General features: G+C 41.0%; 4 protein-coding genes across 8 annotated transcripts; 3 read left to right on the top strand and 1 right to left on the bottom strand.

Annotated features, from left to right (window-relative positions):
* Positions 1-2386: 2386 nt before the first annotated feature.
* Positions 2387-8177, top strand: si:ch211-63p21.1 (uncharacterized). 3 transcript variants are annotated; one of them, XM_032499207.1, is made up of 7 exons: positions 2387-2645; positions 3475-3576; positions 4640-4729; positions 4912-4986; positions 5971-6041; positions 6174-6345; positions 6674-8177. In XM_032499207.1, the coding sequence occupies exons 2-7, from the start codon at positions 3508-3510 to the stop codon at positions 6884-6886; spliced, it is 690 nt and encodes a 229-aa protein (XP_032355098.1). In that variant the 5' UTR covers positions 2387-2645; positions 3475-3507; the 3' UTR covers positions 6887-8177. The 3 variants fall into 3 exon arrangements, with proteins under 3 accessions (XP_032355098.1, XP_032355099.1, XP_032355097.1); XM_032499208.1 differs by having other exon boundaries at positions 2420-2645; positions 3472-3576; XM_032499206.1 differs by having other exon boundaries at positions 2420-2654.
* Positions 8178-11441: 3264 nt separating this feature from the next.
* LOC116669377 (kelch-like protein 33) lies at positions 11442-16641 on the top strand. Of its 2 annotated transcripts, XM_032499184.1 has the most exons (4): positions 11443-12807; positions 13129-14050; positions 14134-14301; positions 15605-16641. In XM_032499184.1, the coding sequence occupies exons 1-4, from the start codon at positions 11832-11834 to the stop codon at positions 16125-16127; spliced, it is 2589 nt and encodes an 862-aa protein (XP_032355075.1). In that variant the 5' UTR covers positions 11443-11831; the 3' UTR covers positions 16128-16641. The 2 variants fall into 2 exon arrangements, with proteins under 2 accessions (XP_032355076.1, XP_032355075.1); XM_032499185.1 differs by lacking the exon at positions 14134-14301 and having other exon boundaries at positions 11442-12807.
* si:ch211-63p21.8 (kelch-like protein 33) lies at positions 14922-22018 on the bottom strand. Of its 2 annotated transcripts, XM_032499187.1 has the most exons (5): positions 20709-22018; positions 19664-20612; positions 19387-19557; positions 18398-18483; positions 14922-15200 (listed from the first exon to the last, which is right to left on the bottom strand). In XM_032499187.1, exons 1-5 carry the CDS (start codon positions 21526-21528, stop codon positions 15154-15156), a joined length of 2073 nt encoding a protein of 690 aa, XP_032355078.1. In that variant the 5' UTR covers positions 21529-22018; the 3' UTR covers positions 14922-15153. The 2 variants fall into 2 exon arrangements, with proteins under 2 accessions (XP_032355078.1, XP_032355077.1); XM_032499186.1 differs by lacking the exon at positions 14922-15200 and having other exon boundaries at positions 17787-18483; positions 20709-22017.
* Positions 22019-22775: 757 nt separating this feature from the next.
* On the top strand, positions 22776-26063 carry cbln11 (cerebellin 11). Its single transcript, XM_032499338.1, has 3 exons — positions 22776-23201; positions 24173-24301; positions 25783-26063. The coding sequence occupies exons 1-3, from the start codon at positions 22823-22825 to the stop codon at positions 26061-26063; spliced, it is 789 nt and encodes a 262-aa protein (XP_032355229.1). The 5' UTR covers positions 22776-22822.
* The last annotated feature ends 190 nt before the right edge of the window (positions 26064-26253 follow it).

The raw sequence follows: 26253 nt of genomic DNA, 5'->3' as shown, positions 1-26253 counted from the left end.
GTGCGCGTTTGGAGAGAAAACAGAAAGAGAGAGAGTTAGAGAGAAGTGCATTGGTCCGTTAGTGCATCCCTCTTGCTTTATTTGAGTTGCACCCTTTTCCTTAATTTTCTTATCGAGGCTGCATCTCCTGTTTGTATTGCTACTTGTGTATACACAAACGTCTTTATCTGCCTCTGAAGATCTGTTACTTCCCTCCCCTTCTGCCTCCCCTTCTCCCCCGTGAATGCATAAAAGAGCACAATTGACTAAATGTTGCCATGCATCCCTTTTCTGGTTACGTGCAACTTTGGAGATGACACATCAGCATACATTACCGCAATCATCAAAGCTACCTTGATAAGACAAGGTATAACGTTTTTAGTGTATCTGTTGACACACATGGTCCTAAATAGGTCATTATGCAGCAGAGTGATTATGGACAGCAGTGCATAATGGGTCATCTTAAAAAATATTATATAAATATTCCTCAACAAACATTAGCCAGTTCAGCAATTGCAAAAGCATCACAGTGTAAACAACTGTGTGAAACAAATTATAATCAAAACTTCTTTCAGAAAGCGTCTGTTGAATCACATCCAGTGTACAGTTATGTTCACAGGGGTCATTTGCATGGTCGACATGCAGCCATAATGAGGAGCCCTCCCTCGGCCATTAGGTCGCCCCTAATTACACTTTATCTCCTTCAGTTGCCCCGCTGTCTAGAGGCCGCAGTAGGCCTCACGGGACACGTAGGCCAAAATGAGCTCTATTTGGAAAACTTAAGCTCTTTTTGCCTTTCATTTATCTATTAATGTTTTTTCAAACCTACTGCAAAAGAGAATTTAGAAAGAAAATGCTCTTTTTCAGCATCTTGTTTGTGTTATTTAGGGTTTTGTAAGTCACTAATTTAATGAATAATGATAATAAATGTGTGTTTCACTCGATTTGACAAAGATCCACTTACTAGACGCTACCATATCAACTGTTGTACTGTAGCTGGACAGTATTTTAGCGATGATGTGGCACAGTTACTGAAACAGACAGATGTCCCATGGGGACCGACATTTCCGGGTGATTGTCTTTGATCAAACCGGCCTGGGACTTTCTCTGTGTGTCTGTGTGGCAGTGGCTGTCTATAAAATGTGTGCATCTCTTTTCATCTGTTTCTCTGTCTGTCCCATCATGACAATCTCCGAATGTTGCTTATCTCTCTCAGGGCCTTCACAGCACAAGATAAAGATCAGGGCAAATATGACAATGGAATCACTCCCAGTTTGCTTTGAGAATATTAAGTGTAATTTGTGAGGGTCAGGAACCAGAGCTCGGATGCTGTCATGTAAAGGTCATTTTGAACTGGGACATGCATATTCATAAATCCTAATAAGTAAAATGGATTTTACACTGGCTTTTTATATGCTGATATAGATGATGACTTAACGTCGTTATGATGTCTTTGAGCCAAAAAGTTCTTGAATTTATTGCAGAAAATGTAGCTGAGTTGTGTCTTGAATTCAATATAAACCACAGAATACACCGAATGTGTACCATTTTTCTCTGAGCAACTAAACGTCTCATTTTCCTGAAAGACAATACCATACCGGTGTGCCACACAGTATGTGTCCAAATGGACTGGCTCAAGGGGAGGCTGGAGCTGTGAAGGTATGTACGTTGGCTCCCTCCTTCGGACCAGATGATTGGTGGGTTCACAAAACCACTTTCAGATAATGATCTAGGGGCGAGAACCCAGCCAGAGGTAGAAGAAGACCAACAACAAGTTCAGCTTTTGTGAAAGTAGGCTATGCAACGCTGGATAAACAACTGTAGGTCTGATGTTGTGAATATGCACCACTAAAACACAGAATCAAAATGATGCTCCTAAAGGTCCTGAAAGCAGCTCAGTTTTGTCATGTCAGATCAATCCACTGGTATTATGCCGATGGTAACCTATGATTTATATTTGTTGCTGTTTGCCTTTAAGATCAACTGTAGTTCACTTGCATCTATGTTTGCATTTATAGCCTACAGTACAGGCCAAAAGTTTGGACATACCTTCTCATTCAATGCGTTTTGTTTATTTTTATGACTATTTACATTGTAGATTATCACTGAAGGCATCAGAACTATAAATGAACACATGTGGAATTATGTACTTAATAAAAAAGTGTAAAATAACTGAAAACATGTCTTGTATTCTAGTTAACAAAGACAGTGTAAAGTCATAAAAATAAAAACGCATTGAATGAGAAGGTGTGTCCAAACATTTGGCCAACTGTGTACATATATATATATATATATATATATATATATATATATATATATATATATACACATATGTAATATGTGTGTGTGTTTTTCTTAAATACTGAACTTTACTTTGAAAGTCCCGAACGGAAGTCCCTCTTTTCGCGCTCCCGCGTTGCTTTGGGAACATCCCGGTGAGCGCGCGCTGGCCTGACCGTAGCTGCCTGTCATCGTTTTTGGGCTGACATCACACAGAGGATTTGCTACAATGTCAAACATTTACAGGCAGCGCGAGCTCATGGCTTCCCCGCGTCACAATGAGAAGCGTCGCCGCGTCCTCCTCCTCATCCTCTAAATACAGATACAGAACTCCATTCCCGTTTTGTATGGGTTTATTTCATGTTCTTGGACAGGATGCGTTCGAGGTAAAACAGGTTACTCTGTTCTATTTTATTGTCGCTTAGAATTAAGAGTTGTTTTTATTCCATACGTGTGTATATAACAATAATAAATGTAGCATGTGTCTTTGAATATCACTTAAAGTCATGATCTCTAAATGTTGACAGCGTCTTTTCCCCTCAGCATCTTTATCTGAAAAGTTGTCAGCCTCGAACATTGAATGTCGTAGGTTATTACGTAATGAGTGCGGACACTGCTGAGCAGATGTTACTGTGAGATTGCTTGTGTAAATCATCATCTGTAGGCTATCCAGTTCTAATTTCTTCACTTTAGAGAAAAGGAAATTGACATTGTGTACCATTATCATTGGCTCAGCCATATGGGATTACCAGTCCTATAGTATCAGGGAAACTGTACTGTAGCCTATGTAAATTTTGTCAATCAAAAACAAAGCCATTGCTCAGAACTTATAAACTTTTTATACAGAGGGCCTTATTAGAACCCGGTACCAAGTAGAATAAATTAGAATTTGCTTCATATTATCAATTGGAACAACACTAATTTGTAAAACAGTTGAATCATTACGTGATTTCACGTTTTACCCGTGATATTGAACATTGTAGGCTATGCAACGCTGGATAACCAATTGTAGGTCTATTGTTGTGAATGTGCACAGAATCAAAAACATGACGCTCCTAAAGATCTTTCTATCACAATCTTTACCAAAACATTCATAATGTTTGTAAAACAAGCCTCCCAAACGTCAAATTGTCAATTTCAAGGAGGTAAAACTTCCCCAAAAACCTCGATGGCTGTCACTGAGCTACTTTCTCTGCTGTTTATGTGCCGCTGCAGGTCTATGTGAGTGCGTGAGCCAGGTCGGAGGTCATGCTGCGGAGGGAATCGGACTCCCACGGCCTCTTTTCCTCCGGAGAGACGTCTGAGAATGACTGTGAGGTGAGGTCATTTATTCATACTATGTCACCTCCGGCATACTTTGAGAACCTGTATTGTGATATAAAAGCGGGCTTAGAATCCCAGTTGGTGGCCTGTAATTGACACAAAGCTACAATTTAACATTCAAATTATTTGTAATGCTTCTATTCCTCCACTGAAAAAACAACACGGGTAACCACATCAGCCACATGGGGCGAATGTAGTCTTCCACAATGAGAAACTACATTGGGGAGGACATCATTCTCCTCTCTTACGATACATCAGTGGAGACTCTTCCTACAGAGCTAGTTTCCTGCACTATCTTGCACTCATTCTCATACTTAGCAAAGCATTGGTTGTTAACACAGCAGACTTGCTCCTACCAGTGAATTGATGCGCTTAATTACTGTGTGTTTATGAGGGGGGAGGGGTAGGGTCTAGTTTTAGCTCTAGATGGGGTGGGATAGGGGGACAATATTTGTCTGTAGATTTTTATGACTTTATGTATCTGTATTTTATACTTTCAATACTACTGCCCAGGGACTACGGGCGGAAACTATCTTATTTGCTACAACCTGGCATGCAACATATGTTAAAGTTTTTTGAGCACTGTCCCTGTTCAAATACATAAATTACAATTACAAAAAAATCCAAGTAATCTAATGATGATACAATAAACGGGTAATTTATTACCATGCATTTGGTGATTGTTCTGATGTTCTCAAGACTAAATCACATGTATTCGTCTGCCTTCGCATCTCAATTTTTTTTGGCAGTGCCGGTCAACTCCTCCACTTTTGAGCAGTTTAAAATGGGAGTAGGTGGAAAAGGTTAAAAGTCAGAAATGGCATCACTGAGCCACCGAGAGGCAAATAAACACTTTTGCTGATATGCGATACTATCTCCATGTTCCTACGTGATATTGATGCCACCGTACATTATATAAGTCTGTGTCCACCAAAGCGTCACTCCTTTCCTTTGACTTACTTTGTTAATATGCTGCTGGCTAACGATTAAAAAAAGGGACAAGAAGCTTCACATAAGTCAACGTATTATGCCCTCTGTGTTTGTCCCTGTGTCTCAGATGGGGGCGAGTTGCGGAGAGGTAGAGGTAGCGTGCCTGTGCGAGGCCAGTCCCTGTGCACTTCACTCAGAAGCATACACGCCTACGCCGGTGAGTGCTCAGGCTTCCCACTGAAGTGTCTGTGGCCGTGGCTCAGTGTTTCTTCATCCGTAATGGTGCTCTAATTACATACCTTTTACTTCCTGCTGACCTATCTCTCTCTCTCTCTGCTGCTGGCCGTGTATTCACGACAGTATGTTTCAAAGTCAGATTATTCAACTTTCTGTTCTCAGGAAACACTGCTGTGTGAGCACTGTGGAAAAAACAGGGTGATGATAACCAGGTACTCCGAAGGGTACGGCACAGAGGTAATGTGTGTGTTGTGTGGTGTGTGTGTGTGTGTGTGTGTGTGTGTGTGTGTGTGTGTGTGTGTGTGTGTGTGTGTGTGTGTGTGTGTGGTGTGTGTGTGTGTGTGTGTGTGTGTGTGTGTGTGTGTGGTGTGTGTGTGTGTGTGTGTGTGTGAGTGCTTCAGATGCTTGACTAGAGTCTGACCTGCAAGTGACTTTAGATATAAATGTATTAAAGCAGGCAGCTGTGGTTTTGCACGGCTGTCTCAAGGTTGCAGCATGTAATGCATACGTGACTAATACCAGGGTCGATTACACAAAGGCCAAAACCAAGAAAGAGATTTTGACAACCGAGTAATGACATAATTTATGTTCCGGGTCACAATGAAACTTTAGAGGACACACAAAGGAGCCATATAACTACTTGAAATAGAACTGGTAGGAGACTTTAGATATGTTTCCACTGTTAAAAATATTTTTGGGATATGCACTGAGAGTCAAAGAGTTAGACAAAAAAAAAACATGCAACTCTAAGTGTGAAATATAAAGCCGGGAGACTGTTGTATAGCTATCATCGATAAACTATATATTTATTTACATTAGGGCTGGCAATCTATCAAAAAACGTAATCAAGTTAATCACAGTCATGGGCTGTGATTTTTCAGATCATAGATAAAAGTCTTTGGATTCGCCTGTGAGCTCTCAAAGTAAAATCAGTGGGAAGCAAAAACAGATCAGGTCTTTCTGTATTAGTCACGTAGGTGTCAGCTGAATTATGCATAATAATAAAGGTGTTCATAAAAAGTGACGCATGAGAACACGCACCCAGACAAATGCCATCATCAAGTGTTGTTGCTTTTGATTCACAAATAGTCGTGGACGGTGATGAGTCACTGGGGCTCATCTGTGTTTTATCCTACAAAAATACAGGTTACAATACATACTGTATGATTTACAATACATACTGTATGATTTATTAGTTTCATATGTTTCATTGGTCTGCAGGAGGAGTGTGTATTGTCTGACCCTCAGGGGGAGAGTGATGCAGATGCTGATATAGAGGATACAGATTGCAGGTGTGACACACACACACACACACACACACACACACACACACACACACACACACACACACACACACACACACACACACACACACACGCGCGCGCAACATCTCTGACCTTGTGCCCTTCACCTGATTGGTTCAGACTCCAGGAGCCAGGTTCTCTCCAGCGAATCAGCTCGCGGAGACGTAAGCGGCCGCGGGTGGCGCGGCAAGACACCACAGAGAGCGAGGACGACGGGGGGCAGAGCCACAAATCACATCGCTGGAACCTCAGGCTCAGTCCTGATAGACCCCACAGCAGGACCATACTGGAGGTAGAAAACACAAAAAAAAGGCAACTTCAATATATTGGAGCTTTGATTGTGTCACACAAAGGACTCAAGAAAGAGTAAAAAATGAAAAGTTCAAACCCGGACTTTAGCCGTGGCTAAGTTGAACCTGACTGTTCCATCAAAACGAACACAGGTTCAAATGGACTACAGCTTAATTGTCGGTGAACCGAATGTATTAAGAAATTAACCTTCCGCCTCAAAAAAAACATTTTTATCAGAGCACACTTTAAAAAGTGCGAATGTACATTATATCGTAGATGTTGTTATCTATACAACGATACCGCTCACCTCTTCCGTCTTTGTCTTCCAGGAGAGCATATCGCAGGTCAGGCCACTGGTCATCTGCCGGCCAAACGTCGAGAGGCCAAAGAGTCCGGTCGAACTTCCCAGAGGCTCCAAACGCTTGATGTGTCTGTGGCCGTCTTCCCTCTCCCTCCCTCTCATCCTCCTCCTCTTGCTGCCTCTCTCCCTCTCCCTCGTCATTGTCATTGTGTCCTTCCTTCTACCCTGGGCCAGCGCTTGACCCAACATTTCTGTTTCAAGAGAATAGTTTCATGACAAAAAGTTCCACCAACAATTAAACGGATAGCACAAAATGGAAGCAAAAAGATGGGGCTTTACACAGGATAGTAACTTAAAGTGGTTTAATAGATGTGACCCTCCATATTTCAGAGTTCCAGAAAATAGAGATGTTAAACATCTTGACTCTTGGGGAGAGTTGGCCTTTTGGCTTCATTAAAACCAGAACGTGCACAGGTTCAAATGCTTTGATTCCGCACCTGTTAAAGCCACTCTCTGTACATTTCCGTTCAGATTCTGTTCACGATAAGAAAACAACCAAAAAAAAAAAAAAGCCTCATCAAATCTCACCCTCCGTCACATTCACACCCCCTCGTTTGTAAAAATAGAGCTCTCGTCTCGCTCCTTATTCTAATGAGCCACCGACCGCAGTGATCCATGGCGGAAAGGTTTCAGAACTGCACAAATATATATATAAAATAAATATAACAGGCTCAATAGGACGAAAAAGATGACGCTGCTGAACTATGCAATTCTTCTGTTCCGCGGCATCTTAGCCGCTGTCAAACAAAGGCTACTACTTTTTTGGCATTGTCATCACTTTCTTTTGTCACCCTTTCCTTTTCTCTTTGGAATACAGGGAGTTATGGTTCTATAATAGAGCATGACACCATTTACAAAGCAATAGCAGGAGACTTCTGGTATAGCTCATTACCTGCAGGACATCTGCTGGTTTAATGAGTGTTTTACATTTATTTTACTTGTTGCAGGACTATTTAAAAACCGGTTCTTCTTCTGCACTTGTGTATGTTTTTAGTAAATAAGCTGACCTCACAATAAAATGAGCTGAATTGGAAATGAATTATGTCAAAGCAATTTAAACACTTAACACACAGTCTTACAGTTGATTGCTACTATGTTTAATACTATTTATATTGTATATATGAATCCTTCTTGTAGAGAAGTAAGCTTGACAATCAGTCACGCTACCTGTTCCAAGTTGAAATAATTGGAAATAACGTGGCTTTTTGTACTGTATGTTTAATGTTACGTTGTTTTTGTATGGTTTTTAAAGTTGTGATTGTTTTTTTTTTTCACATCACTCCGGAGTTGCTTCCTTGGAAAGAAATATTTGTTCTTAATTAAGTCAGGTTGTACTGTATGAGATCATTTGGTTCATGCTTTTATCTTCCAGCCTGTGTATTGCTTGTATTTTATCTCTATGTGTGTTCACCTCTGTGTTTTATTGGGCCATAGAAGTTCAATAAACTAGACTGTATTTTGACAAAAAAAAAGTGATGGGCTATGTGTGGGACATAAAGTGGTATAGGGGTTTTTGTTTTGTTTCACCAGCGCAGAATTTTAACAAATATTTCACCTAAAAATTTCTTTTTTTTTTTTTTTTTTTTTTTACCAGGGCTTTATTTAGAATAGTTTAAAAAAAAAAAAGGAGTGAGATGTAAAAAATGAAAACAATGGGATATTTCTGCGCTTTAAGAAAAAGATCCTAAAATTTCATGGGGGGGGGGGGGGGAATTTTTTTGGCCAGAAAAAAAACTACTCCAAACGGAAGATTGCTGAAATAGCTGTTGCAATATGGTTGACAAGGGTCCTATTTAAAAAGAAAGTTGTATGTATGTTTGCCTGTATAGCTAGACATTTGGCAAATCTACATACCCGTTATTTTATTCAGCAAATGAATGCAGAATGTTAAGTGGTAGATTTGCATAAAATACAGAAATAATGCCAAAAAAGCAGTTAGAAGAAAACAAAAAACTTTTCTCCCTCTCTCTCTTTCTCTCTCTCTTTCTTCTATAGAAAAAAGAGGTTTGGGTACCTTTTCTAGGAGTCATTTCTTTTTACTTTTTTACATAGCTAGTGTATATACATATAATATATAAAAATTATAAAATTATATATTCTTAGTGTATATTAAAACGTCTACTTCAACCCTAGACTTTTTTTAACAGTCTATGTTTTAACCCTGACGTAATTAACAGTTTGATTGCAACCCTCGGAAAAATTTGTTAAACTAGATTTATTTAAAAAGTCTACCAGATTTTATTAACAGTTTGATGCAACCCTGATGATATTTAAAACTATGCTTGCAAACCCTAGAATTTTTATTAACAGTTAACTTGCAAGCCTAGATGAATAACGCTGGATGCAACCAAGACGTATTTAAAATCTATCTTGAAAAATAGACTGTATATTTAAAATCATACTTTCAAACCCTAGGTATTTAAAAAAGTTAGCTTTAAAACCCTAGTCTTTGTATTAACAGTCTATGCTTGCAAACACACCCGTCTGCAGCATTCTATAAGCTGCCAATGAGAAGAGAAAAGACGGTGTATCATCTTCACAGCCAACAACTGTACTTCTGTCAAAAACTTCGACTTTTCGGTTTTTTGTAGCTGGATATATTATTTCTCGTTTCTAATTATGAATTTGGATAACGTTAATAATAGTGAGATACTTGCTACAGTTGCATTTTGAGTGATAACTCCTGCTTTACTGCTGTTTCAATGCTTCCTGGCGCTCTCTCTCTCTCTCTCTCTCTCTCTCTCTCTCTCTCTCTCTCTCTCCAGTAACTCTCTACCTTGCTCGTCCACATACCGGTACCGTGCCAGCGGCCGCCCGCCAGCCTGTCTCTAAACCCCGTCATTTGGACCAGTTGACAGTTCGTGAAATAAAAATAAAACAGACTGCAGTGCACAACGACACCAACAGATAGTGAAGGAAGATTGATTCCACATAGTGAGGAATCAATCAAAATATTTTGGGGTAGCTTCGGACCCCCTAAGATAGGCCTACCGACGTCCATGGAGCTCAGCCCCCTGTCCCAGCAGTGTTTGCTGCTCTCGAGGAAAGGGCCTGAGGGGGAGGGGTCCCATAACAAGGTTAGCGCTCTTCCCTCCTCCTCTAACTTCTCTCTTCTCTAACTTCTCATCTAACGTCGTCATGGCAACAATCAGGACTGCACAGGAAAACAGACTTTTCATAAGTAGATTGTGAGCTGCTGCCCAGAGCGAAACACTCACTGCTGTAAACACTGGAACATCTGCACACCTGTGTTACCAAATCAGAAACATAGTGGTAAACAAACGATCAAGTTCTCAGTTTATTTTAAATGCATTCAAATTCTACATTTGCGTAGGGTTGACTAATAACTTGCCTGCATGTTTAAACGTCCCTGTGTGTGTGTGTGTACACTAAACATGCACGAATGTGTGTGATGCCTCACATGTGAATGGCTGTGAAAAGAGCAGAGTCACTGTGTCCTCATGTAGGAGTGTGATTAAAGAGCGAGGTGATGCCCACCAGTTTGATATCCACTTTGCCCACTCACAGTGCTTTAACTTTAAAGCATCTGTACAGAAACTCACCTTGTGTTGAGGAAATTAAAACGCTGTTATTTTCGAGCCTTTAGGAGACCAAATTTTAAGACAAGATCTTTCATCGGTGTACATGGATTTGTACTTGTACCTTAAGTTGCCAAAGCAGCTGCCCATTTAGCCATCACTTGAAAAATCAATCAACCAATCATAATGATTGTAAAAATAACATTCATATCTACAGTTCGTTCATTAAAAAATAGCAACAGAAAAATGTTAAAATGTCAAATTGGGCCACTAACAACCACTACTGCTGCTTAAGTGTCAATTGAAATGAATATCACACTGGCTACCTCTCTCACGACTGATTGTTAAAAGCAGATTTACACACCGCTAGCATTTATTGGCGCAATCCAATTAAGTAAATCCCTAGTTTGAAACTAGGTAGTTACTAAGAATTTTTTAAAGGACTCAACCAACAAACAGTTGTTTTTGTTTTACAGATAGATGATGCACCCAGTAACATTCTAATGTGTTACAATACAATGGGAGAGTATATTTGTGAGGATCCATTGTCAGCTACAGTGTTTGCAATCTGTGCAACTATATTTCAAGTCAAGGTGACACAGCTGTTGGTTTCCTCTGCCAGCCCAAGGCAACAGGTGTAAAATGTGTTCTTTTGGCCTCCTTCTTCCTCTCAGTGACCCAGATGCCACTGTGTTTGGACGTGGAGAAGCAATGTGATCCCGCTGGTGACCGTCAAGGCATTTAATCTGAGTCATATGGTTCAGACTTAAGATGCCAAGACGTTTTTGGTTCAGATGGGCAGAAATCCAGCTGCCTCTAGGATTAGATCATTCCCTGATGAATTACTTGCTTAAGGTCAAAACTTTACAACAAAAAATTTCAGAACTGATCACTAGAGGAATAGGCTGCTAATTGGAACAATATTAACAATGGCAAACATTGCATGGCCTGTAAATACACTGTTTATAATAAATAAATAAAAATAAAAAATTACTGGAATTGTTGGGTCTTTGTAAACTATAGAGTGTGTTCTATACCTACTTTGTAAAGTATCCTGAGATAACTCTTGTTACAAAACAACAAAACAATGTAGTAAATCTGACAAAAGAAAATTTGAAAAATTACATTACATTTAAGCCATTTAGTTCATCAACCCACCACAAACAAACAAAATTAATTAATTAGTAAAACCTTTGTTAAGCTGAAGGTTGACATTCCCAAAAGTCTGGATTCTGAATATAGCAACTTCTTTGGTCATATGAGGATTCAAGGGTTCACATGCCACTCTCAGACATGTAACACATGCAGGAGGAGGGAGAGACAGACAGTAGAAGAGCAAACAGACAACACAGCTGGTGTCTGCAGGAGAGTAAAGAGGTGAAGCAACGTGCAACAATAACAACAGCATCCAAAGACTGGATTCCTACTGGACGTGCAGGATTTTCTCTCTTCTTCTTCCTCGTAAACCGTGCAAAAAGTAAGTGATCTGCAATCACTTACTTTGCAATCACTTACAGCTTCCATTCTCAGTGTAGATGCATTGATAAGTTAAAGGGGGTAGCACACATTAGAGTTATATTGGAGAGTATGGCATTAGAAGTTAATCAATGTCAATGCAGGAATGAGTGGAGGAGAGAAGTGCTGGAGAAGAGGAGGAGGGAGAGAATGAGTCTCTCTGAGAGGGAGGTTATAGAGAATGGGGAGCTGGATGAGGTACAAGATGTTGAGAAACAATATAACGATTCCGAGAAACAGGAAGATCCTGATGAAAAGTTGAGGAGGAATGAAAATTGCATCCAAGGACCGTCAACTTCTGAGGAACGAAAAGAAGAGGGAGATGAAAGTAAGAAGTTGACAAATGAGAATGAAGCAGCCACATCATGGACAACGCAAGAAGAAGAGTTTCAAGATCATCACAAAAAGTGTGAAGAGAAAAAGTCTACAGATGATGATGAGGAAGCAGAACATTCAATGGATGAAGAAGCAGATAGTGATGACGAAGATGAGGTGAAGATTTACTACAAAGATGATCATCACATAGACATATTCCGCAACTTGGCAAAGTTCAGGGACTCTTCCCTTCTCACTGACCTTACTTTGAGCACAGAGGATAGGGATAGTTTCCACGTACACTCCCCAGTTCTGGCTGCTGTCAGCTCCCATATCCGAGAAGGTCTTAGTAGATGTAATATAGGTAATGATACAGTTGATGAAAGAAAAGATAGAAGAAGTGTTGGAGTGCATAGGTGGTCAGTGTCTCTGGGTCCAGAGGTGGATCATGTTGGATTAATGGCAGTTGTGGAGTTTGCCTACACTGGCCTCATATCATGTTTGAACAAGAACACTGTGCACCAGATTAGGGCTGCGGCTCAAACATTGGGCGCCCCCAGGGTGCTGGATGTCTGCAATGAGGAGGGGAAAAAGTCCACAAAAACTGGAGAGAAGAAGAAAAAGCTCTCAGCTGCAGAACAAATGATAACCACTCTTCGGTCCATCAAACAGCTGTGGATGGACAGAGTGGGCTGTGATGTCATTCTAGAAGCTCTCGGAGGATCACTTCATGGTGAGTAGACCACCAATGGGTTGTACATTTGTGCACATGTATAATAGCAGACACTTTAGAGACCACAATCTTTTGATGCATGGTTGCTTAATTGAAATTGTCTCGGCACCTAAGCAAAATTCTGCTAAGGGGCCCTTCCACCTGACATGTGAGCCATGTAAACCATTTGCCATTGCCTCACTGCATTGTGCCCCCACTACAACCCTCCCTACTTTGCTCCATGGTTTGATCCATATGTCAGTTTAATTAAGACACTCCTGAACCTGGTAGTTCTGGGATCATAGTGGGTCTAAACTGTACTTATTACCATTGTCCCTTCAGTCCACAGAGTCATTCTGGCTGTGTGCAGTGACTACTTCCGTGGGATGTTTACCTTGGGGATGAGGGAGTCCCATCAGCCCTGTGTGACCCTTCCCTTCCTTTTGGCTTCAGAGCTGGAAGTTCTAATTGACAGCTCCTACACTGGGGCTCTCCCCCTCAGCTGGAAGTATGTCTTTGAGATCACCTGCACTGCTCTCCAGCTCCAGTATCAACCTGCCCTCTCCTTGTGCCTTAACTTCCTGCATCAAGAAATAAATCCTCACTCCTGTCTGGATTTGGCATCTTTTGCTGAGGCCTATGAGATGGGGCTGCTTCTTGAAGTCGCAGATGATTATTTCCTGCGTCAATTCCAAAAAGTGGCATGCACCTCAAAGTTCAAGGACCTGCCAGCCAAACAGCTCTTGTTGTACCTGAACAGTCGCTCGCTCTGTGTTCCATCCGAGCTTGTTTTATTCAAAGCAGTGGTGGCATGGATCCAAGCAAAGCCTAAATTAAGGCTGACGTTTGCTAAAGAACTCATGAAAACCATCCACTTCTCCCTGATGACGTCTAAGGAATTCGAAGAGGTTCAATCTTTGAAAATCTGGTCTGATCCCAGCCTGACAAAGCTCCATACAGCAGTCTTTGAGGACTTCTGCTTCAATGAAAGTCAGTGTCGGATCTATTTGCCAAAAGAGAGTCTCGTCTTGATTGGAGGGGACCAGAACTCTGAAGACAACCGCAGAATCAGCAGAGAACTCTGGTTTGGGAATTCCTTAAGGCAATATAAGAAAGGAGAAAGTGACATAGAGTGGAGAATGTTAGGAGAGATGCCAGAGCCAGAGAGGTTCGGTCATGAGGTGGCTGTCCTCAAAGGACAACTATACGTGTTTGGAGGCAAGAAGTATTATGGCATTAGTGACAGCATGAATTCTGTCTACAGGTAGGAGAGGTGATCATTGCAATTTTAAAGACATCTTTCAATGCCTCTATATTTATATTTGTCCCATTTGACCACATCTGTAGGTATGACCCCTTTCGAAACAACTGGGAGAGCCTGGCTGAAATGCAACAAAAGAGATGCTCTTTCTCCGTGGTTGTGCTGGACGGAAAGATATATGCCATTGGAGGACATTGTGACAATGAATATATAGAGAGTGTGGAATGCTTCTGCCCCACTGGAAACTCTTGGAAGTATGTTGAAAGGGATATTCTTTTCACCAAAACAAAATGTGCTAAATGCAGCAAGGTAGCTTGTCCCATATTGAGTTGATGGGGCTAACCAACATCTGTTTGTTGTGTAAGCAATAGTCTTGCATTGCCAGACCACCCTCCAGAGCGCTACAAAGGAGGGTCCACACAGCATTCCGGAATTGAGGAAAAATGTGCTCTGCTTTATTGGCATATCTCTAAACCAATCACAATTGTCATGGGCGACACTAAGCGGGTGACAGAGCAACGATGTCTCTGCAAACGTATACGTTCAAAAGTTGTTTTAGGTGTGCAACAGAAAACTCAGATAGGACAGATAGTCTAGCTAGCTGTCTGGATTTATCCTGCAGAGATCTGAGGAGCAGTTAACCATAGTCCTCATAAATAAAGTTTAAAATTCCGACACAAAGAAAGCGAAAGGTAATGGACATCCGGTAGAAAAGAGTGACAACCAGCGGAATTTACGACCACACTAGCAATCCCGGAAGTTAAAAGTCATGGACTATTTAAGGAGTGATTATAAGCTGACCAGACATTATGATTTGCTTGTTAAAAACATCCCATTCTCACCATAAAATCGTAATATACATTACTTTGTTGCTAAAGACAGGGGATTGGAAATTTGTCCCTCAGATGATACTTGATACTTGTATATTACTTATGTTACCTGTATAAGTTACAGATTCCTAGCCTAACACAAACATCTAAATAAATATGCTCTAATGAAACTTAACCGGAGTGTTGGAGAGGCCAAAGGTTTTCCAGTGTAGATTAGCCGGGATCAACAGATAGCAGTTGGAAGACAAGACGTTTTTGGCAGGGGAAGACTGAGCTTTAGCCAGAAACTAGTAGCCGGTGGTTCTCGGCTGGTTGAGTATGCCCTGGAGATGAAAGGACAGAAAAATGAGAGAATTCAAAGTGTGAACAGCAAGAACATGCTTGACTAACTGTCTAAGAGGTCGCTTGAAACTCCCAAATAGTGTGGACAGTTAGAATTAGCTGAGGAGTGATATGGGGAATGCTTTGTAGCTGGAGCTAAGCCAATCCGATTCAGAGATTCTAGCCTGAAAGAAACACCTTACTTGACAAAAAAAAGATTAGACTGATTGGATACTAGATAATATTCTTCAAAATTCATGTAAATGCATGTGGGCACAGCGTTAGTTTAGGTGGAACTTATTAGAAAATTCCCAATTAGCCTACTGGCTACATCTCATCTGATATTTAATATAAATGGTGACACACTGAAATACACACTTTGAGATATTAATGTCTTCTCTTTCAGCTTCATGTGGCCCTTGGATCAGCCTCTGGGGGGCCATGTAGCAAACACCTCACAAGGACGGATCTTTGTCTCAGGAGGGTTGAGCAGCCACCACCAATTTCTTTCATCCATGTTTATTTACCACCCAGAGAATGGAAGCACTTATTTGGCAAACATGGCCAAACCTCGAGCATGTCACTGCATGGAGAGCCTGGATGAACGTCTTTATGTAGCGGGTGGATTCACTGCAGCTGATGACATGAGTCATACTGACCAGCTAGCCTGTGAAGTTTACGATCCAGTGGCTGACTCCTGGACGGCTTTCACACCTCTGCCAGTGCCACATGTGGGAGCCGGAGGGGCCGTTTTGGAGGGAAAGTTTTACGTGCTGGGTGGATACAGCCAGGAGAACTTCCGGGACACTAAGATGGTCCATTGTTACGATCCCACCACACAGAGCTGGCAGAACAAGGGCACAATGCCTGGGCCGAACAATGACATTCGAGCATGTGTGCTGTATTTGCCACCACAATTCCGATTGTAAGACATGGTGACATACAGTATGTCATAAGTGTATTGTTGTTTTATAGTTTGATACTAAATGTTTGGTTACCTATTGCATGTTAATAACAGTGTTTTTTTTTTTGCAATTTAGAAAACATTCTTCCACGATGTAAGGATGTTTAAAATGTATCTCACCATAGCTTCATATCTTCATTGAGGTAAATTTATCTTATAAAGTACCTCAATATAACCTTTAGACATGCAAACGATAGGTTATCTATGTAACAGAGCATTTTTGTGCTAAATATTCAGATTAACTGCACACTGTTCAGAAGGTACTGTAATGAAAATGTTCATGTAACAAAACAAAGAATACAAATATATTCACACTACTGTAAACTACTAGATGGTTACTGCAATAACCATCTCTGAACACAATTCACTTGTGTTCATGGTTGGCATACTTTAAGTGTAAGGCTGGTGAAGATACTTTGTCATTGTAGAACAAGCAGAAAGATGTCTTTAGTCACCACAGACAGGAAAAGAGACAATGTGTGAAGTATGTTTTGCATTTATTGTTCTAAAGAAGCCTCACACGTTAATATTTTCATTAAAATTTACTTTAAAATAAAAAAACATGCATGGATTTTTGAGATTTGTTTTCATTTTGGATAGGATCAGCATACTGTGTAATTCTCATTTCAGCACCATACACTGGTCAGCACGTGCTTTGGGACAGTGCCACAATGCAAATAAAGCAATTTCCCAGATTTTACCAATATTGTTGCATAACCATCTCTCCTCAGTGTAAACGCACAAGGCAATTCTTTGTCTCTAATCATTTACCGTCGGAAGACAAGAAAACCACTGAAGGTTGTGTGTCTATTCAATTTGTCAAACACTCTGCCGTTATCCCATAGTTCCATGTACATCTTATCACCAGCAGCCAATTGCAAGACAATGGCGTTACAGCTACTGTGAGAGCTGTCAGCTGAAAAGCTATCATAGGTTGAAATTTGACAACCACCTTTCTGAAGCCAAAGAAGTAGAGACCGTTCACTGGTGCTGTGAAGATTCCTGCAACGGAGAAAAGACTGCCACATGCAATATTAGTTACTCAAAGTACAAATGGACTTGAGCTGTATTTCTCTAAGTCTTCTCAGAGGCAGAGCTTCTTATGAGACAATGAGACAAAATTACATAAAACCAAGTTAAGAAGAGATTTTATCTGAAGTCACTGATTCTGCAAGCCTTATCTACGGCTTGTAGAATTACCATATACATTTTAGTTTGAAGACCTCCGAGTTTGGCATTGCTTGAGCTTCAAGAAGCAAATGATGGAACAAAAAAGAGTGACTGATAGCAGGATAAAAAAATGCATGTTCATGTTCTTTGTGACATCCAACACATCCTCATACCTAAACGACAGACTAGGTTGACTGCCAAACTAACATACCTGACCGTTCTGTCGCACAGAGGACGTTTTTAACTCCTGACCGCAACATGTGACCACAGTGACTGTTTTATTCACTTGACCTCACTTGACGTAAAACTTTGAAAATGAGGACGTATCTCACTGACTAAGGTCCATAAAACTCGGACCATTTTCAGAAATTTATAGTTGACTTTTGGTTTCACATGCAAAATTCATATAATGACATTTTGTTTTTTATTGATTTTATTATCCTACTCTTTGGTATAATAAAACCAACATTTCCAACAGAGTCATGGACTTACATTTCTATTATTCTACCACGTCTCTGACAAAACAACAGGACTTTTTCAAAACCACATTACGTAATTGAATTTTAGGACAACATCACACCAAAACACGCCTGTCAGTTTCTAAAAAACCATCATCTTATCCAGCAAGTTACTAAAATCTAAAATGTTGGGGCAATCGGAGCAGACAGGCCCGTATGTCTGTCACAGCCCCTGGCAGCTTGCCCATGTTCTCCCATCGCTGTGTGCTGGGATCAAACCGGTGGACCAGTCCAGATTCACTGTAGTCATCCTGGCAGTATCCTCCCAGTACATAGATCTTCCCCTCTAGGACGGCTGAGGCTGCCCCCACATGGGGCACAGACAGTGATGCAAAAGCAGTCCAGGAATCGGCCACAGGATCGTATACCTCACATGCTTGTTGGTCAGTATAAAACTTTCTCAGGTTACACACACCACCTGCTACGTAAAGATGGCCTCGCAGGGACTCCATGCAATGCTGGGCCCGGTCGTGGGTCATGTCTGCCAGGTAGGTGGTTCCTCTCCCTGGGTGGTACAGGTACGTGGAAACCAGGCATTTATACTTACAGTTAAAACCTCCAGAAATGAAGATTCCTCCATCTATGACAGTGACAGCATTGCCACTCAGAGCCTGGTCCAGGGGCTGGACAAAGCTGAGATAATGGAATAAGAGACATTAGACAGGAGTATAGTGGAGGGGTTAAACAAATCTTTTTAGTTTTTAGTCCAAACAACAGGATCTGCAGCTTCAAAGTTATACATGTTAACATCAGAATAATCACTAGTCATTTTACTTTAAAACCTAATCACAAACATAAAAGGAAAATTCCTTTATGTAGTAATATTAATAAAAGCGTCAGGAAATTAGCTTCAGTTTGACGTTGAAACTTCTTTGTTTCATAAGCCAACATCATTTATACCATAAAGCGGCTTTTAAGCGCAGTATATGTAGAGCACTATATTAGAGTTTTGACCACACTCTATAGTGAGAACTTCACAGCTAAATGAGGAGCAGAAACCAAACCAACTGTAAACATAAAATTCACCTGACGTCAGTGCGGTCTTTTTTCACCTGGGTGCATTCATGAGAAATCTGAATCAACTGTCAATATCACTTTAGAAGACAGTAGTGGCATTATTTAGGCTGTTAAGAAACTCTATATAAGCAGAATGTGTACTTAAACCTTAACTGATATCTTGTGATGAAGCTCACTGTGTTACTATGTTACAAATGTTTTCAAGTGTTCTATATATAGTCACAATAGTGACATCACCTGGCCAACCTTTGGTATTGCAATTGTATGGAAGGAGAGAGAGTCAACATTAAAGGGAACTTACAGCTTTTGCCTTAGATATTTTGTTCAAAACCATATTATAAACAGGACCACTTTTAAAGCATGTTCATTCAATACTAAGATAACACATCCTTGATATGTGTGATTTTGGGCACAATAAAGCTAGACATTGATACTTTTTGCCCCAATACTTACAGCATGCTTTGAAAGGTGGAAACTGTGTCAAGTAGAAGGTTTCAAGTGTAGCATGACTTTTCCTACCTCCAGGAGTCAGTGTCTGGGTTGTATGTCTCAACGCTGTCTACGTTGGTGTTGATATCCTTATCTCCACCAATGGCATAAAGACGCTCTTCGTGTACCACCACTGAGAAATTGCTTCTGAACTCCTGCATGTCAGCCAGCCTCTTCCAGCTGTCCTGCACAGGGTCATAACTAGCATGTGTGCAATGAAAGCAAAGGTAAAGATGGAAACGGTGAGACCACAGTTGTAAATCTGTGTGACAATGAGAAAAGGATATTGCTGCACTGTTATTTTTACCTGTAGGCCGATTTCATCATGTCATCCTTAGCATAAAAGTAACATCCTCCAACCACATACAATCTTCCCACCATTGCTGCTACTCCATGCCTGAACTTTGGCTTGTCTGGCATCTCACCCAGTCTCCTCCACTCCATCTCCTTCACCAACCCTGTACCACTGCGTAGGGAGTTTGCAAACCACAGTTCCCTGCTTGGTATGCGTTGACCAACATCTGGGTTCAGCTGGTCTCCCCCGACTAGAATGAGAGCATCTTTGGGATGTCGGACTCGGCACTGATCCTGAGTATTTGGAAGGCTGAAACCAAATTCTTTGAGTGCTGAACCATAGAGTTCCACCTTCTTGTTTCCAAAGCACTCCAAGCGCAGGTTTATGGCCCTTACCTCCCTGAACTCTCGAAAAGTCATGAGAGGGAAGCGGACTCCAGTCATCAGTAGGCCAGCCTGGCCCAATCTTTCCTCTGGATCAGCCTCAACCCAAGAGATTACAGCTCGAAATACAGCCAACTCTGAGGGGACGCACAGACCATCACAGCGGATGATGTCTAGAAGCTTCTCTGCTGGTAGGTGGTGAAACTTTGACGTGGCTGACACCTCCCAGAAGTTCTTCATAACAAAGTCATTTGCTTCCTCAAGCAATTCTCTCATCTCGTAGGCTTCAGCGAAAGATGCCACATCCAGGCAGGAGCTTGCATCCATTTCCTTTCGCATGAAGTCAAGACAAAGCAAGAGGGCAGACTGGAACTGAAGCTGGAGGGCCGTGCACGTGATCTCGAAGACACAGTCCCAACTAAGGGGAAGGGTCCCACTGTAGGAGAAACTAATTAGAGGCTCCAACTCAGAAGCTAACAAGAAGGGAAGGGCAACACAAGTCTGATAGGATTCCCTCATCCCACAAGTGAACATGCCACGGAAGTAGTCACTGCTTGCTGCCAGAATAACTCTGTGGACTGGACATAAACAAAAGAAGAGTTCTGTTAATCACTATCAAATAATTGTCAACATGATACCTATAGAATGCATGAATAGCATTAATGTTTACTAACCATGAAGTAAAGCTCCGTCCACATCTAAAATCACATCACACCACACGCGGTCTGCCCACAACTGTTTAATGGACTGAAGAGTAATCTTCATCTCTTCTAGGGCAAATATATTTTGCGCTTCCTTCTTAGAACTTCCATCTTCTTTTGTTGTCTTCTCATTGTTGCAGAGATCCAGTATTCTAGGGATGCCCAGTGCTTGAGCTGCAGCCATAATCGAAGCAATGCTGTCTTTGTTCGAAGACAATACAGCTCCAGTGTAGGCAAACTCCAAAACTGCCTGTAGCCCAACATGATCAACCTCAGGAGACAGAGACAATGAGCGCCTTGGGACTTCAACGTTACCATTGTCTGATTGTTCTTCACTTTCATCACTCAGCCTCTCTCGAACAAATGAGCTGATGGCAGCAAGGATAGGCAAGTGCACGTCAAAGGTGTTACCATTATGAGTGGTCAGAGTCAGGTCTGTGAGAAGAGATAAATCCCAGAATTCCTTCAAGGCAACGAATACCTCTTTAGGATAAGTTTTGCTGCAGTATATGTGGACATTATCACCAAGTCCTTGGTGTGTGTCCTCGCTCATATTCACCCCAATTCCTTCCTGACTAGTACCACTGATCCTGACCTCTGACCCTCCTTTCTTAGCCCTCCCACTTGTCAGCCCCATCCTGGAGTCATTGTAAGCCATGATCCTCCTCAGCTCGCAGTTGTCCTGTTCTATCCCCTCTTCCCCACCTTCTTCAATCACTCTTTTCCTCTTCTCTTTCTCTCTCCTCCATCGATCTTCCCATTCCATTGGCAGGTAACGGCAGGTAAACTCCATGTCTGTGGCTATAGGCTTAACTGTCTCTTTCAACTACAGCTGATAGTGATCTTTCAGTGGCATTTATAAATACAGAACACATCCAGAAATATTCTCTTGATATTGTCTTGATGAATACACTGTTCTCTCCTATTCATCTACTTTTTCTGCCTTCACAAAGCTTTCTGTCCTCCTAAAATCCCCTTTACGCTGCAACTTAACTTTCCTCGCTGCATAAACAAGCAGCTATTAATAACTAATGGGCCGGAGAGATTCAGTTTCAGCTGAACCTTGGCACTCACTTCATTGTAATGTTCATCAAGGAAGAAAACAGGGCTGAACTTCAATGGTTTGAGTTTAATGGTAAGTCAATAAAGAGACAAGTAAAATATTTCCCCACCATTGATCGAGTTAACTTTGACATTTGAATTAGTATTACTGGAATAACAAGTCATAAAGAGCAAACAACTGTCAAGGAGCCATAAGGAAACTGGCATAGGTTATAAGATACTGTTTATTCTGTTAATGATTAATACTAAATAGACTAATTCTGCTTGTCAGGGGTCACATTTCAAGTCAAATGTCAGGTGTACAATTCTGCTGATTTTATTCTAGTTTCATACCTCTATTTTCTTCATTGTTTTCTACTACATGGCCAGGGGATACCTTGTATACTCCATGTCAGTGGTAAAGGGAGGGCAAGGGTTAAAAAAGGTTAAACATGAATGCGTATTCTTGTCTTTTGTAGAACCAAACCCATGGAGGGTTGGTGATATGTATCACTTTGGGCTTGTGTGTGTGTGTGTGTGTGTGTGTGTGTGTGTGTGTGTGTCTATATATATATATATATTAGTACCCCTTAAATCATATGTGGCCCCAGCCTACCTTATCCATTTCAAATGGTCCAGAACCGCCACTGACACCTGGACAGTGCTATTAAGACTGTACAGGCTTAAGACTATTACAATGCACTTTGTTTATCAAGGAGAAAGATTATCTTTTATCTTCATGATCCAAAGTATAATAGGGCACTTAAAAGCATAAAGGTAGAATTGAACAAAAACACAGTGACCTCGACTTGCTTTGATGTCGGTCCAAGGTTAAGTCATAATTTAATAAAATAATCCTGTCAATTACTGCCAAGATGCCATGAGGAAATAGGATAAAGTTGTTTTGCTCCGCTTTGATTTATGCATTGGTTTCTATAAACAATGATTAACCTGGATTTTCTTATAAAAACACACATCTCCTCACCGTCTAAACAGTCCACACCGTCATTTTTAACATATGTAAGAAGTACCTTCCAAGCTGAAGAATGGAGACAATCTCAGTGATGATGGTTGTGTGTTTGCTTGCTGGTCTATCTGAATGCCAGACTGGAGGTGAAAACAATCAGACCAAAATCACTGGGCTGACACACGAAGATCTGGAGGATAACTCGGTAGAGAAAGATGCTTTCCAGAATTCAAACCAAGGGCTAGAAACGCCAGCCATTTTGACAACAAAAACAACCACAACCCAGCCAAGCTGTGAACCACCCATCTACACTGTGCTGAAGGAGCTGGGGGCTCTGGAAGAAAGGCTTGCAGCCACTGTGACAGCCATGGAGGAAACAAACAAAAAGCTGGAGGCCAATGAGAAGAAGCTGACTGCACTGGACGGGAGAGTGACTGAACTGAGCGCAGTGGATCAAGGTAATGCAATATATTATACTAAAGCAATGATTGTGCAGAGCCATAGTTTGTCATGACAATCACATGTTCTCAGCTGAATTATTGGGCTACACCAAAATTGTGGTTGCACATTGTTTCCTTTGGCATGAATGCATCATGTTTCAAATTATTCAAATAATTGCAACATGGCAAGGTTTCAAATTATGAACAATTTTCTCTCTTACACTCTTGTTTAGTGCAGAGAGCCATAAACTGAGTTTTCTTGAGAGAAGAACTCAACACTAAATGGGCTTTTGATATACATAATCACATAGATGGTTGTTGTAATTGTAAGTAGAAAAAAAAGAAAAGAAATAGATTGCATGGATTTGAAAGTTTCACAGAGCGTTAAAATAGGCTCAGTTCAGGTATTTGTTGATAGAATGATGATAGGCCTGTATGAGCTACTGACATGGGTAGAAAAGTCCAAACAGAGATAACAGAGTCTGCAGGTAACAGGAATGGTGATAAGGCAGGATATAGATTTCTGTTAGGTCCAGATATTGGTGCAGATACATGTGGCAGATTTTAGGTGGCTCAAAAAACAAGGCACGACTCACAACAATCTGGCAACTGACTGGGGAAAAGTGGCTGGTATATGTACTATTTATGGTATATGTACTGACAGGCTAATGAGGGAACTGGATAAAATGTGAGCAGGGAAAATTAGGGGATCGGACTGGCCGAAAGGGGTTATGGCAGGGCTGGAGGGAATGGTTGGATGAAGAGTGAGGTGGCAATGAAGCTGGGAAAGTGGAAATGTGGCTGGAGGGAGGGACAGAGAGGTAGACGTGACAGAAAGTTTGGCATGCATGAGTAAGGTTTGACATTGTCAGACCAACTGACAGGAGAAGCTTTTTGGTCATTTTTCTTTTCTTGCTTCTTATCAGTTTTGCCTTTTTTATTTAAGAAAAGGAAACCAAATTCAAAATAATTACGTTTTTATCCCCTAGGACATCATCGGGTTGCATTTTCTGCTACATTAGGCAACGATGGCATCATTGGTCCTGTAAATATTGATTATTCTCTGGTGTACAGAAATGTTCTGTCCAACATTGGAGGACATTACAACCCAGTCACAGGTCAGTATTTAGTGTTCCTCTCCTATTCCTTCTTTTTTTACTTGCTCTGTCCCATCACCCGAATGTTGGGTGGTAGATTGGATGAACAAAATATAACTGTTGGTCTTTTTTCTTTTCCACTCCCTCTTATTCTGTTGCAATTCATTTAAAATGTACTTACTTTTACATCTGTTTTTTTCTGTTAAAGGTGCAACATGTAATACTGACAGCTAGTGTTTAAAATAGTTACTGCAGTGCAAATGTAAAATACTGGAAAGTCCTCCCCCCGGCCCCTCCTCCACTGACTTGAAGTTCACAGAGGTTGCCACACTGAGACCACAGCATCCGTAGTCTTGCTTTGCCAGACCATCCTTACAAAGCGTGATGAAGGATCATCCACAACAATGTTGCTAGATGCTTATCTCACGTAATCAGACATTACTTCACAGCCCAGCGGAGATTTTAACATTAGATGCTGGAGATATTGACAGTCATAAAAGCACATGCACACTTGGAGCTCAATTCAACTGACTTAGAATTTTGGTAGGAACCGGTAAAAAAAAAAAAAACCTCGACGTCCTCTCCACCCGTCGGACAAACACACTTCCTAGGCTTAGAATTAAGGTAGGAACCGCTAAAAATAACACTACCTTGCCGTCCTCTCCACCCGACTGAAATATGCAATTTATTGGCTTACAATTACGGCAAAAAAAAATAATCGCTAAACACACAAATTTTGAAGTAATGTATTTCAATGGGAAGCCTATTATGTGATCACACAACGATTACGGTAGCGAGTAGTACTGAAAAGCCAAAAATCGGCGCAGAGGGGTTAGTCGGGGTGGTGGATGGGTCAAACCACACAAGACTTTCACCACGGTCGTGACATGAACACGTAATAAATGAGAAAATCTTGACACAAATCAATAAATCAAAATAACGTGATCATTTTACAAACTGGTGTGAGACCGGGTTGAAATAACACGATATGCCCATCCCTTGTAGCCGTGATAAACTAACCTGAAGCTAATGCTTGGCTACCTGTTCAGGAGGAAATTGGCCAACTCGGCATCCTTTTGGGCTCTAAGCTGTCTCCATCTTTTAAATACATATCCAATATTTACCCGGGGTTTGTTTTGTCTCTGGTCACGCAACCGTTACAAACATGCCGTTTTTTTTAAGATTGCTAAAATCTATCTCCATGATCCCGTTTGTTTGTTTGCTGCTTTCAGGGATGTCCTAACTTTACATATGTAGTGCGCTGGCTTTACGTTTTTACAGGTTTATCTGGAAACCCGGCTGTCAAACTGGGCAGTTGATAACACACAGCCCAAAACACAAATTTTAAAAGAAGACAATATTGGCATTGGGACTTCTGTCAGTATTTCAACTTAGCTTGTTTCCTTAATATCTGAAGAGGCTTTAAGGTCATTTTTGGATTTATTACAGTGCAAATATTAAAAATTGGGCCTTTAAGTACTTCAATTTTTCTGTTGTTGCAGGTTTTTTTACGGCACCAGTGCAAGGAGTCTATTACTTCACCTACACTTCCTTCTCCTGGGCAGGTAGTGGAACCAGCGGTGGCAGTTTGTACCAAAATGGAAACAAGATAGTGTCATGGTATGGACATGCTCCTACTAACGAACTCACTGGATCTAACAGCGCTATCTTGCAGCTACAAGTTGGAGACTATGTTAATGTTCGTCTTTGGAGGGATATGAAGATTAGTGAAAATGGAAATAACTATTGTTCATTCAGTGGATATTTGCTTTTCCCTGTGTGAAGTGTTTCAAACAGATCAAACTTTCAATCATGGCTAGAAGATAAGTGATGTGACTTTCTGTAGCTGTAAACACTATGTTATGTAGAAGAATGTTGTTCTTGTAGTGGAATTTTTTTATCCAATATAGCCTACTTATGAGTGATATTTCTCTTAAATCTGCAGTTTCTATTTTTACATGCATATGTAGACA

Source organism: Etheostoma spectabile, chromosome 19, assembly GCF_008692095.1.
Source record: "Etheostoma spectabile isolate EspeVRDwgs_2016 chromosome 19, UIUC_Espe_1.0, whole genome shotgun sequence".
NCBI lineage: Eukaryota > Metazoa > Chordata > Actinopteri > Perciformes > Percidae > Etheostoma > Etheostoma spectabile.
Note: the sequence above shows the minus strand (reverse complement) of the source record. Positions and strands in the feature narration are given on the sequence as shown.